The sequence below is a fragment of the Nycticebus coucang genome, chromosome 8 (genome assembly GCF_027406575.1).
Source record: "Nycticebus coucang isolate mNycCou1 chromosome 8, mNycCou1.pri, whole genome shotgun sequence".
Classification (NCBI taxonomy): domain Eukaryota; kingdom Metazoa; phylum Chordata; class Mammalia; order Primates; family Lorisidae; genus Nycticebus; species Nycticebus coucang.
The window spans coordinates 66,283,731-66,296,579 of record NC_069787.1 but is presented as its reverse complement, the minus strand read 5'-3'; the positions used below and the strand labels follow the sequence as shown (position 1 = coordinate 66,296,579).

The following is a 12,849-nucleotide window of genomic DNA, read 5'->3' as shown; positions in this document are numbered from 1 at the left end:
TTAAGAGTGAAACAGAGTATGAACTATAATGGATAATATTTTTGTGTGATAAGTGTAATTTATTTCCTATACGAAATACTTAATTTGACAAGTATATTTAAAATTACAATATTTTAAAATTCTTTTAAAGTTATGGAACACATAAAATAATGATGATTTCATGATTATTAATGAAAATACTAGTTATTTAGAAAGGGGGAGTGTTTAAAAAATAATACACTATGGCAGGGGTCCTCAAACTTTTTAAACAGGGGGCCAGTTCACTGTCCCTCAGACCGTTGGAGGGCCGGACTATAGTTTAAAACAAAAAACTATGAACAAATTCCTATGCACACTGTGCATATCTTATTTTGAAGTAAAAAAACAAACAAAATGGGAACAAATACAATATTTAAAATGAAGAAAAAACAAAATGGGAACAAATACAATATTTAAAATGAAGAACAAGTAAAGTTAAATCAACAAACTTAGCAGTATTTCAATGAGAACTGTGGGCCTGCTTTTGGCTAATGAGATGGTCAATGTTCAGTTCCATATTTGTCACTGCTAGTCGTAACAAGTGATGCAAGTGTGCATCCATTAGTCTAGATGGTTGGAGATTTCAGATGTTTCATTCTGGAAAAAGTCTGTTCACAGATATAGGTGCTACCAAAGATGGTTGCCATTTTGAGTGCACGGTTCCTGAGATTAGAATATGTCTCAGAGGGGAGAGATGCATAGAAATTAGGAAGGCTGCTTGACTTGAATGCATCTTTCAGAGAGTCACAATTTTGCATTTCAGGCAGTTCTATTTGGTAAATCGTATCCACATTTTCAATGCAATAGAAAATGGGTTACAGAAAAGCTGTATGTCCTGTTCATGGAGATGAAGCTCTTTAAATCTAAATTGGAACTCCTTTTGCAACTTTTCCAGCGAATCAACACGTTTTATTTGGGAATGCAACCAATGGATTTTCTGCTAACAGATTTTGAGTTGTGGGGAGACGGCAGAAATTTTCCTCCTTCACTTGTTTGATGAGGAGGCCTAATTTTACTTCAAATGCTTTCACATGTGATTGCATATCACAGATGAGCTTCCTCTTTCCTTGAAGTTGCACATTGAAATTGTTGAGTAGCTCTGTTACATCTATCAGAAAAGCAACGTACCATTTCCATTCTGCATCATTGAGCTCTGGTACTTGTTTTTTGAAAGCAGAAAAGCTGTAATCTGTCGAAGTAGGTCATAGAAATGTTTCAAAATTCTCCCTCGACTCAGCCAATGGACTTCTGTGTAGTACAGAACATCTTCACAGGCAACATTTAGCTCACACAGAAATTCCTGAAATTGTATGTAGTTTAGTGTATTACCTCTAATGAAGTTAACAGAAGATACCACAGTTTTCATAACAGAGTCCCACTTCAGTGATTTACTACACAGCACTTGTTGGTGGATGAGGCAGTGTATGGCTATTGGATGAGAATAGTTATGTTTGTCCATCTCTTGGTTAATGCAAGCAATTACTCCTTTCTTAGATCCCACCATGTTAGGAGCACCATCAAGTGTCACACTGGCTAGTTTTGCCCAGTCCAGCTCCAAACTATTCATGGTTTGGCAAACCTTTTCATAAATATCCTCTTCTGTAGTTGTTCCTTTGATGCTTTGCAATGCAGCAAGCTCTTCTGTGACTTTGAAATAGTCATTCGTACCACAAATAAAAATTAGAAGTTGTGCAGAATCACAAACATCATTACTTTTTCAAGTGCCAAGGAAAAATAGGAAAGGTTTTTTGCGGAGTTTTGCAAATGATGATGCAAATCGTCTCCCATTCCTTCGATCCTTTGTGTAATTGAGGGTCCTGAAAGGCACACTGTACTAAATAAATCGGCCTTCTCTGGACACATCTCTTTGGCAACAGAAAGAAGGCATTCTTCAACAAATTCTCCCTCCATGAATGGTCTGCCAGTGCATGCTATTATCTTGGCAACTTGAAAACTTGCTCACAGTGATGACGTATTTAGCTGTTTCTGCTTCACAATAGTATTTTGCTGAGTTGTCAATGTATATTTCAGTTTTAACATTTTATCTTTTCTCACTTCTCTGACCAAACTATCATATTTATCTTTATGTTGAGTTTGATAATGTCGACGCAAATTGTATTCTTTGAACACACATGCTATATTCTGGCATATCAAACACACAGCTCTTTCCTTGAACTGCATGAAAAAGTAATCATAAGTTCACTGTTCTTTGAATATCCTATACTCCAAGTCAATTTTTCTCTTTCTTGATATCATTGTTTCCTAGGGATTCCAAATTGCTATTAGTAAAATACATACATACATACATACATACATACATATATATATGTATATACAGCGCTCCAAAAACAACATACCAGCAATAACTTTGCCCACACAGAGACATATAGACTGCACTGCTCATCAATGCAGTCTGATCAGTGCCCATCAATGCAGTCTGACCAGTGTCCATCAATGCAGCCTTGCCAGTCCACATCATTTCAGCCTTGCCAGTACCCATATGGTGGAACTCCACTTTTACCTCAAGCTCACGCTGTTGTGGTGTGGGAACAGGCACGATTAGAGAGCCAGTTCCTCCACCACCTTTCTAGTTCACACTACCCTATGCAAACCAGACTGCGATCTGTGAACTAGCACAGGAATCTGACTGCATGGGTGAGAAGACCCATGTGATCAGATTCCACTGCAGGAAAAAAGAAGGCATGTATGCCTTTTTTCTTCCAAATCTAATGTGAGTTCAGCCATACAAGCATATGGTTGAACTCGCACTGCTCAGAGATCACAACAGTGTGAACTGGGGCTTACACAGCACACAACATACAACATCATACACAACTGAATAGCAATCAGAGTATAAATGCACTTACTGGCAATTAAATTGGGTTTTCTACTCCTCGGCTGTCTGCAGAGCTGAATTAAGTTCCCATGGGACCCTAGGCAGATTACCAGTTTGGGGCCCCCATGCAATAACACTGAGCACTGACCATTTGCATTAACACTGACCACTGACCATTTGCGATAACACTGCTGACAATTTGCATTAATACTGAGCACTTACAATTATCTTAATCACTGAGCACTGACTATTTGCATTACCTCTGAGCTCTGACCATTTGTATTACCTCTGAGCACTGACAATTTGCATTAGCACTGAGTGCTGACTATTTGCGTTATCACTGTGATGCAACCCCCCTAGAAACTACCCCCAACCAGCTAACCAACTTGAAAAAAAAAAGGCTTTCCTAACTTAAAAAAAAGGCTCTTCTAACTTCAAAAAATGGTGCCCCCATCTGCAAAAAAAAAAGACCTCCTAACTTCAGAAAAAAAAAAAAATTCCTAACTTATTCTTACCTCGGTCCTTAGGCAAGCAGCAGGCTCTGCACAGGCAACCTGGTGACTTCTCCGATTACACCAGAGACTGAGATGAGGAGTCAAGAGACAGAGAGAAGGAGGGGCAGGGAGAGACAGAGAGAAGGAGCAGAGTCAGAGAGTAGGAGGGGAATTGGAGAGTGTGGGGCACATTCCACACATGTGCACTGTGGCCCAGACAGTGGGTTGCTAAGCAGGATGGCAATAACACCCGGCGGGGAAAGACAGAGAGAAGGAATGGAGTTGGAGAGTTGGTGCACATTCCACACATGTGCACTGTGGCCCAGGACAAGTTGGCTACTAAGCAGGGCATGCAGCTGTGGCAAAAACACCCAGCAGGCCAGATAAATGTCCTTGGTGGGCCGCATGTGGCCCGCAGTCCGTAGTTTGAGGACCCCTGCACTATGGTGATAAAACACGATGCTAGTATGGTTCTGTGTTTTATCCTTATACCCAGTTATAAGTCAGTGTTCTCAGGTTCAAAGCTCTGGCTTACCACTAGTTATTGATAATTTATTTAAAATATTCTAAAGGATGAAATATTTTATCAACCAAGGGTTATTTCTGGTATAATCATTTCTAAATTCCAAGGGATTAGACCAAGATAGTTAACTGAAGTTCAAATTTATTCACAGAATAGGAATAAGTGCTTTACTTTCCTTTTACCTAGATGTGTATATATAAATAACACATTGATAATTTTATGAAAAATAATGATACATACCTAACTAAAGTCAGGTATAAAATTATGATAGAAAGTTTTAGAATACTGGTTTATTCCAACTGGAATGATGGGATAAGATTCTCTTGGGGCTATAAATTTCAGTTAAGGCTTAAAACAGAATCAGGTGGATTTCAATAGATAAAAAAAGAAAAGCCTTGAGAGGAAAGTGTATTCCTGTCTGCATAGGAGGTCTGCTTGGTTACCACTGATAAATGAGGTTCCTTTGAAAGCTCTATTGACTCTTAAAATCTACTTGGACTTTCCTTTGGGAATGAAATAGCAGGAACAAAGGTTATTAAATGATTGTTTAAGGTCTCTAGTCAATGAGCTATAAATCTACCTCTGGGCTTATTCTCAGAAATTAAAAAATCTAGTGCTGTATTCCATGAGATATAAAGAGACATCAAAAAATAGACTATTCCTTTTTCTGAGACTTTAAAAACACTTGAATTGTTGTTAAAGGAATTATGAAGTATTCTTCTGACAGAATTAAGACTCATTTCTATTTTGAATGATTTCTGAATTTCTAAGCAGTACAAAATCACCTTAGTCCTCTTTCCTGGTAAATATTTAATGGAATAGCTGCATAAATTTTTTCTGGTTTTGTTCCAAAAGGGGATTAATTTTTTTTCTTCCCCCTTTAATAGAAGTCTTCAATTACACAAGAGAATATCATGGCTTTTAGAAATCTGAAACCGTGGAATTAAATGTAATTACTTTGTTCCTTTTTATTTTTAAAGCCATTTGTTTTAAAATGTTGGAAATTAAATTACTCTCAATTAGAAGGCACACTTTTGGCATTTTGGAAGATGAATGAAAAATTCTTGTAAGAAATAAATGCTAGTCACGTGCATGGTGTGGAGTAGGAAAGCTCTCAGTACTCACTGTCCATGTACGCTTCCACTGCATTTCAGGTCACTACCCCGAAGTTTTAGACAATTGTAAAATGCATTTCTGATATTAAACAGGACACCTGCTGATGTTTAGTGACTGGAACACAATTATTTAGACATAACTGCAGACTAACACACTTTCCTACTTTGAAGTGGACCTACTTAGTGAAGATAATCTTGAACAGATTTTTAAAAATTAAGGAAGTCTCACATATTTTTAGAAACATAGAAAATGTCTCTACTCAGTGTTGGCAAACATGAGCAACATAATGAGAAGCTAGAGGGATGTAAAATAACTATAAAATAGGTAATTTTAAAATCAGATTTATATGTCCTAGAAGAAAAACAAGCCTATACCAGCCTCCCTAATAAAAGCTTTAATTGCCTTGCTTAATCAACAATCTGCTTCTCATTATTAAAAATTCTCTTGTGGAAGCTCTTTCTCCAGAATAGTTATTGTGAATGCCAAAGTAATTGCACTGTTACAGATGTGTGTGTGTGGTATTTGAGTGTATATTAACTGCAAAAAGCTAAAGACTAGCTCAACTAGTGTCTAAATCCCACAAAAATAAAAATTAAAGTTTTAAAGAAATGGTAAACAATTTCATTGATCTGAAAACATGTATGTTTGTTATATATCAATTTAATATTTTGATAATTTAAAATTCTGTTGAATTTCCTCATGACTTTTTTCTAACTAGGCAATGTTTTATATCAAATGGTTATTTATACACTTCTTTTTGTGATGGTTAATTTTATGTGTCCTCTTTGATACATATTTGGTCAAACATTATTTCTGGGTATGTCTGTGAGGTTGTTTCTGGAAGAGTTTAGCATTTGAATTGGTAGACTGAGTAGAGCAGATTGCACTTCCAATGTGGCTAGACATTGTCTGAACCATTGTGGGTCATAACAGTGGAGGAATGGAGAATTCTCTCTCTGCCCTCCAGCCCCCACCCCAGTCCTCTCCCCCCAATTCCCCCTTCCCTCATTCACCCCCTCCTGTTCCCCATCCTCCTCCATCTCCCCCCATCCTCTCCCCATCCTCCTCCATCTCCCCCCAATCTTTTCCCTGCCCTCCATCCCTCCCCTCTCACTCTCCAACCCTACGCTTTTGTGCTCCATCCCTCCCCCTTCCTCTTGCTCTTGCTCCTCACCTCTCTGTCTAACTACTGAGCTAAGAAACAACCTTTTCTCTCCCTCCCTGGACTGATTCTCACATCATCATTACTCCTGACTTTGGACTTGGACCGGAACTAGAACTACATGACCAGCTTCCTTGAGTCTCTAGCCTGCAGATGGCAGATCACAGAATTTCCAGCTTCCATATGGGATAATCTAATATCTTATTCCTTATAATAAGTAAAATATATATTGATAATATAAATATACATTATGAATATATCAATTTAAATATAAATATATACCATAGAACCTCTGTAAGCTGACTACCCAAGAGATTATAACAAACTGGTCAACATATGAAGATTGGCATCATAAGGAAGTAGATCTGATGTACTGATATGTACATGTGGTTCATGTCTAGTCCATAAAAGTTAGGTCAATTTAAGGAGGTGGTCAATGCAGGGGGTTGGTTATGGAGGCTCTACTGTATTTATATATTTAAATATGACCATTAGAATATGTATACATATATGTCCTATTGATTCTGTTGCTTTGTAGATCCCTAAAACACTTCTATAATTAGTTTAGGAATCTCTAACAGCTTAGGAAAAGTTCTGCAACTACTACTGGCTTAAGTTTCTGCTTAAAAATAGATGCTTGAGAGGGAGAAGACAAGATGGCTGACTGAAGCCAGCTTTCCACAGAGGCTCCCATCCAGAAGGAGAGTTAAAGGACAAAAATTCAGCAAGTAACCTGGTGGATTTGAGCTGCACTAAGAGAGAAGGTTGTAGAATGCACGTTAACCCCGCTGAGGCGAGCTGCGACCACAAGGATACAAACAAAAGGTACAAAATCCATCACCAAGCGGATGGGAGTCCCCTCCACCATGAGAACAGCTCAGAATGCCCCACAAACAATTGGGCAGAGTTCAAAGGTCCTCCCACTACACTTCACGGGAGAGACCCTCTAAAAACTGGACCTACCTCCCATACTAGGGTGCCACGGCATCCTCCTGCCAGGCATAAAACTGTATAAACTGTATATAGTCTCTACCTGGAATTCTGAGCTCCCAGCACTCCCCTTCACTCACACTGGGGTCTGGAGGCCAGTCCCGATTGGTTGGTGGAGAGGGGACTGCACCGGAGTGGCAGTTCCCTGAGGCACAGTGCAACAGCCGTCTTTTGGTGACAATACGGTCAGGCATAAAACTGTGTAAAGCTGTGTGTGTTTTCTGCCTGCAACCTCAGGCTCCCAGCACTCCCCGCGCTTCCCTCTGCTCTCGCTCCAAGGTCTGGAGGCCTGTCCCCCAGGGGTCCAGACTCTTGGGCAATGCTTGAGGGGTGTAGACAGTGCTGGGCTACAGCCGGTCGGTGCAGACTCTGGGGTATGGGAGCGGAGAGAGGACGGTTGGCTGGAGGGGAGCTACAACGGAGCAACAGTTGCCTGACCCATAAGGCAGCAGCCCACTTTTGCTAGCAATACAGCTCACTACAGAATATTCTGAAGCCACACCCCCTGTCTCCCTGGGCAACCAGAGACTCTGAGTTTGCCTGAGGCAACTCCAACTTGCAGACCATGGAAACTCCCAGGGCGGGGCTGACCCAGAGGTCCACTTTACTAAACCTAAGATGCACCTGGCCCTCAGGGGATTGTCAGCCTATAGACAATACAAGAGCAAAGACAAGCTGATTTGGAACTCAATTCAGCTTCTCTTCTGCAGGGGAACTGCAGAGTTGTTCTGTTCTGTTCTGTCAGTAACATTAATCAGGGGTGAGAATGGACCTGAGTGAAAACCCCTCAACCTTCATCAAGCTCCCAAGGTTGTCAGGCCTCACCTCCTCCTGCTGGAGAGAGGCAGAGCGCAGCAGCCTGGCAGACTTCCTTGTGATTCAGGCAGGTACAAACTCCTGGAGTACCGATTCACTACAGGCAACTGGGTCAGCCAACTGCAGGGCTATCAGTGACTGGGTGTGAAGTGGCGCAAGGTGGGGAAGGAGGCAGCAACCTTCCCAGACTGATTTATTGGCTGGGTGGATTCTCCTGACTCCACACAGCACTGGAGCAAGCCACACCAGAGTAGTCACCAGACCCCTGTGATCCAGTTCCCAGAGGTGCAGACTGAGACAGTTGATTTGCACTTTTTGAACTGAACCAATTGCCTGAGGACAAATCAGGTGGTGCCCTGGGTGCATGGTGGTAGGAAAGTTTGATTTTTCTTTTCCAATTGTTTCCCACTGTGGGGATGGGGTGACTTAATTGCTGATATTTATCCACAGCTGAGACTTAAATCCAGAGTATCTGTTTCACTAGGGTGGAACAGAAACCAGCTGAAAACAAGACAGAACCATTTAGCCCCACCACACCAGACAGGGCCCCAGTTTCTCAGGCCACAACACTGTATAGGCCCTCGACAAAGCCCCAGGGGAAAAAAATCAGAGAGAGTAAAACAACCATGGGGCGGAATCAGCAGAAAAACTCTGGTAACATGAATAACCAGAATAGATCAACCCCCCCAAGGAAAGATATGGCAGATACAATGGAAGATCCCATTCATAAACAACTGGCTGAGATGTCAGAAATCGAATTCAGAATTTGGATTGCAGACAAGATTAACAAAGTGAAATTAGGAATTTGAGGAGAAATTCAAAAGTCATCTCAAGAATTTAACGAATTTAAAGACAAAACCACCAAAGACTTAGACACACTGAAGCAAGAATTTGCAGCCCTCAAAGATATGAAAAATACAGTAGAATCCCTTAGCAACAGAATGGAGCAAGCAGAAGAAAGGATTTCTGACATAGAAGATAAAGCCTTTGAACGCTCCCAAACTCTCAAAGAGGAAGAGAAATGGAGAGCAAAAATGGATCACTCTCTCAGAGAGCTCTGGGATAATTCGAAGAAGGTGAATATCCGAATCATAGGAGTTCCAGAAGCAGATGAAGTGGCCTCGCTGGGCACAGAGGCCCTTCTGCATGAAATTATGAAAGAGAATTTTGCAGACATGCCTAGAGATTCTGAAATTCAGATAGTGGAGAGCTTCAGAACCCCAGCACGACTCAACCCCAATAAGACATCCCCCAGGCATATCATAATTAACTTCACTAAAGTTAATATGAAGGAGAAAATCCTCAAAGCTGCCAGGAGAAAGAAAACCATTACCTTCAAAGGGAAGAATATCAGAATGACTGCAGATCTCTCTGCTGAAAATTTTCAAGCCAGAAGAGGGTGGTCACTGACTTTTAATCTCCTAAGGCAAAATAACTTTCAACCCCGGATCTTGTATCCAGCTAAACTGAGTTTCATTTATGATGGAGAAATTAAATACTTTAATGACATTCATATGTTGAAGAAATTTGCCATAACCAAACCAGCTCTTCAGGATATTCTCAGACCTATCCTCCATAATGACCAACCCAATCCTATACCACAAAAATAAACTCACTCAGAAACTTCAGATCAAACTCCAATTTCCACACTGGCGAAAGGTTAAAAATCCCCACTGGACTTTTGAAAAACTCGATACCCAAAACTTCACCATACTTATCAATATTCTCCATTAATGTGAACAGCTTAAACTGTCCTCTAAAGAGGCATAGGTTAGCTGACTGGATACAAAAACTCAGGCCAGATAGCTGTTGCATACAAGAGTCACATCTTAACCTAAAAGACAAATACAGACTCAGGGTGAAAGGATGGTGGTCCATATTTCAGGCCAATGGTAATCAGAATAAAGCAGGTGTTGCAATTTTATTTGCAGATACAATAGGCTTTAAACCAACAAAAGTAAGGAAGGACAACAACGGTCACTTCATATTTGTTAAGGGTAATACTCACTATGATGAGATCTCAATTATTAATATCTATGCACCCAACCAGAATGCACCTCAATTTATAAGAGAAACTCTAACAGACATGAGCAACTTGATTTCCTCCAGCTCCATAATCGTCGGAGATTTCAACACTCCTTTGGCGGTGTTGGATCGATCCTCCAACAAGAAGCTGAGCAAAGAAATCTTAGATTTAAACCTAACCATCCAACATTTGGATTTAGCAGACATCTACAGAACATTTCATCCCAACAAAACTGAATATACATACTTCTCATCAGCCCATGGAACTTACTCCAAAATCGATCACATCTTAGGTCACAAGTCTAACCTCAGTAAATTTGAAGGAATAGAAATTATTCCATGCATCTTCTCGGACCACCATGGAATAAAACTTGAATTGAGTAACAACAGGAATCTGCATACTCATACAAAAACATGGAAGTTAAATAACCTTATGCTGAATGATAGCTGGGTCAGAGATGAGATTAAGAAAGAAATCCCCAATTTTTTGGAACAAAACAACAATGAAGACACGAACTATCAGAACCTCTGGGACACCGCAAAGGCAGTTCTAAGAGGGAAATTTATAGCACTGCAAGCCTTCCTCAAGAGAACTGAAAGAGAGGAAGTTAACAACTTAATGGGACATCTCAAGCAACTGGAAAAGGAAGAATATTCCAACCCCAAACCCAGTAGAAGAAAAGAAATAACCAAAATTAGAGCAGAATTAAATGAAATTGAAAACAAAAGAATAATGCAACAGATCAATAAATCAAAAAGCTGGTTTTTCGAAAAGGTCAATAAAATAGATAAACCTTTGGCCAACCTAATCAGGAAAAAAAGAGTAAAATCTCTAATCTCATCAATCAGAAACAACAAAGATGAAATAACAACAGACTCCTCAGAAATCCAAAAAATCCTTAATGAATATTACAAGAAACTTTATTCTCAGAAATATGAAAATCTGAAGGAAATTGACCAATACTTGGAAGCACGTCACCTTCCAAGACTTAGCCAGAATCAAGTGGAAATGTTGAACAGGCCCATATCAAGTTCGGAAATAGAATCAACCATACAAAACCTCCCTAAAAAGAAAAGCCCAGGACCAGATGGTTTCACGTCTGAATTCTACCAAACCTTTAAAGAGGAATTAGTACCTATATTACTCAACCTGTTCCAAAATGTAGAAAAAGAAGGAAGACTACCCAACACGTTCTATGAAGCAAACATCACCCTGATCCCCAAACCAGGGAAAGACCCAACAAAAAAAGAAAATTATAACTGGGTTATAGCTTTCTTTCTTTTTTTTTTTTTTTAACAGACTCAATTCACTTTATTATTGCATAAAAACCCTATGTTGTAGCCACAGCTGGAGCCTGGGTCCTCTGCACAGAGACTCTGGTGTGGGTCTTGACAAGATGGTCAGTGAATTCTTGGTAAGGAGACTTGGTGAACACTATCTCTTTCCAGAGATCAGGAGTGAGATAGCTGTAGGTCTTGGAAATGGCATCAAAAGTGGCCTTGGCAAAGTTGCCCAGGGTGGCAGTGCAGCCCCTGGCTGAAGTGTAGCAGTCATCAATCCCAGCCATCATTAGCAGCTTCTTAGGCACAGGCGCTGAGACAATGCCAGTTCCTCTAGGAGCAGGGATGAGACGTACCAGCACAGAGCCACAGTGGCCTGTCACCTTGCAAGGAACAGTGTGAGGCTTGCCAATCTTATTCCCCCAGTAGCCTCTCCGCACTGGGACAATAGAGAGCTTGGCCAGGATGATGGCACCTCGGATGGCAGTGGCTACTTCCTTGGAACACCTAACACCCAGACCAATGTGACCATTGTAGTCCCCAATAGCAACAAACGCCTTGAACCTGGTCCGCTGACCAGCACGGGTCTGTTTTTGCACTGGCATAATCTTCAAAACTTTATCCTTGAGAGATGCCCCCAAGAAAAAATCAATGATCTCAGATTCCTTAATGGGCAGAGAGAAAAGATATATCTCCTCCAGGGATTTGATCTTCATGTCCTTGATCAGGCGGCCCAGCTTGGTGATGGGCATCCACTCTTTGTCCTCGGCCTTGCCTCCACGAGCTCCGCTGCCTCGGCCCCGGCCCTGACCCCGGCCGTGACCCCGGCCATGGATGCCGCTGCCGAAGCCTCCCCGGAAACCACCACGGCCTCCCATTCCAGGGCCCCCGGGGCCTCCAGGCCCTCCCGCTGCACCGGCGTCATCCGCCATTTGGTGTTTTCGTCAGAAAAGAAGCGGGTTATAGCTTTCATGTGAAGGTCCTACATTAGTTTCATAATAAGGGTGAGTACATTGGGTACTTTTTCTTCCATTCTTGAGACACTTTACTAAGAAGAATATGTTCCAGCTCCATCCATGTAAACATGAAAGAGGTAAAGTCTCCATCTTTTTTTAAGGCTGCATAATATTCCATGGTGTACACATACCACATGAAAGCTATAACCTAGTTAGAACCTAAGAATAGGGAGAAAGGGGAAAGGGAGGGGAGGGAGGGGGAAGGAAGGAGATTAATGGGATTACACCTGTGGTGCATCTTACAGGGGTATATGTGAATCCTAGTAAATATGGAATGTAAAGGTCTTACCAAATAACTAAGAAAATGCTACAAAAGCTATGTTAACTAATGTGATGAAAATGTGTCAAACGATCTATGAACCAAGTGTATGGTGCCCCACGATCATACTAATGTACACAGCTATGGTTTAATAAAAATAAATAAAAAAAAAAAGAAAGAAAAGAAAATTATAGACCGATATCACTAATGAATATAGATGCAAAAATATTCAACAAGATCCTAACAAACAGAATCCAGCAACACATCAAACAAATTATACATCATGACCAAGTCGGTTTTATCCCAGGATCTC

General features: G+C 40.8%; 1 protein-coding gene across 1 annotated transcript; it reads right to left on the bottom strand.

Moving 5' to 3' along the window:
- Nucleotides 1–11,260: 11,260 nt before the first annotated feature.
- Nucleotides 11,261–12,212, bottom strand: LOC128591922 (40S ribosomal protein S2-like). The gene has a single exon (XM_053599716.1). It carries the CDS (start codon nucleotides 12,191–12,193, stop codon nucleotides 11,312–11,314), a length of 882 nt encoding a protein of 293 aa, XP_053455691.1. The 5' UTR covers nucleotides 12,194–12,212; the 3' UTR covers nucleotides 11,261–11,311.
- Between the last annotated feature and the right edge of the window lie 637 nt (nucleotides 12,213–12,849).

Coding starts and splice junctions, on each gene's coding strand:
- LOC128591922 (XM_053599716.1), bottom strand. CDS start 12,193: ATGGCGGATGACGCCGGTGCAGCGGGAGGGCCTGGAGGCCCCGGGGGC.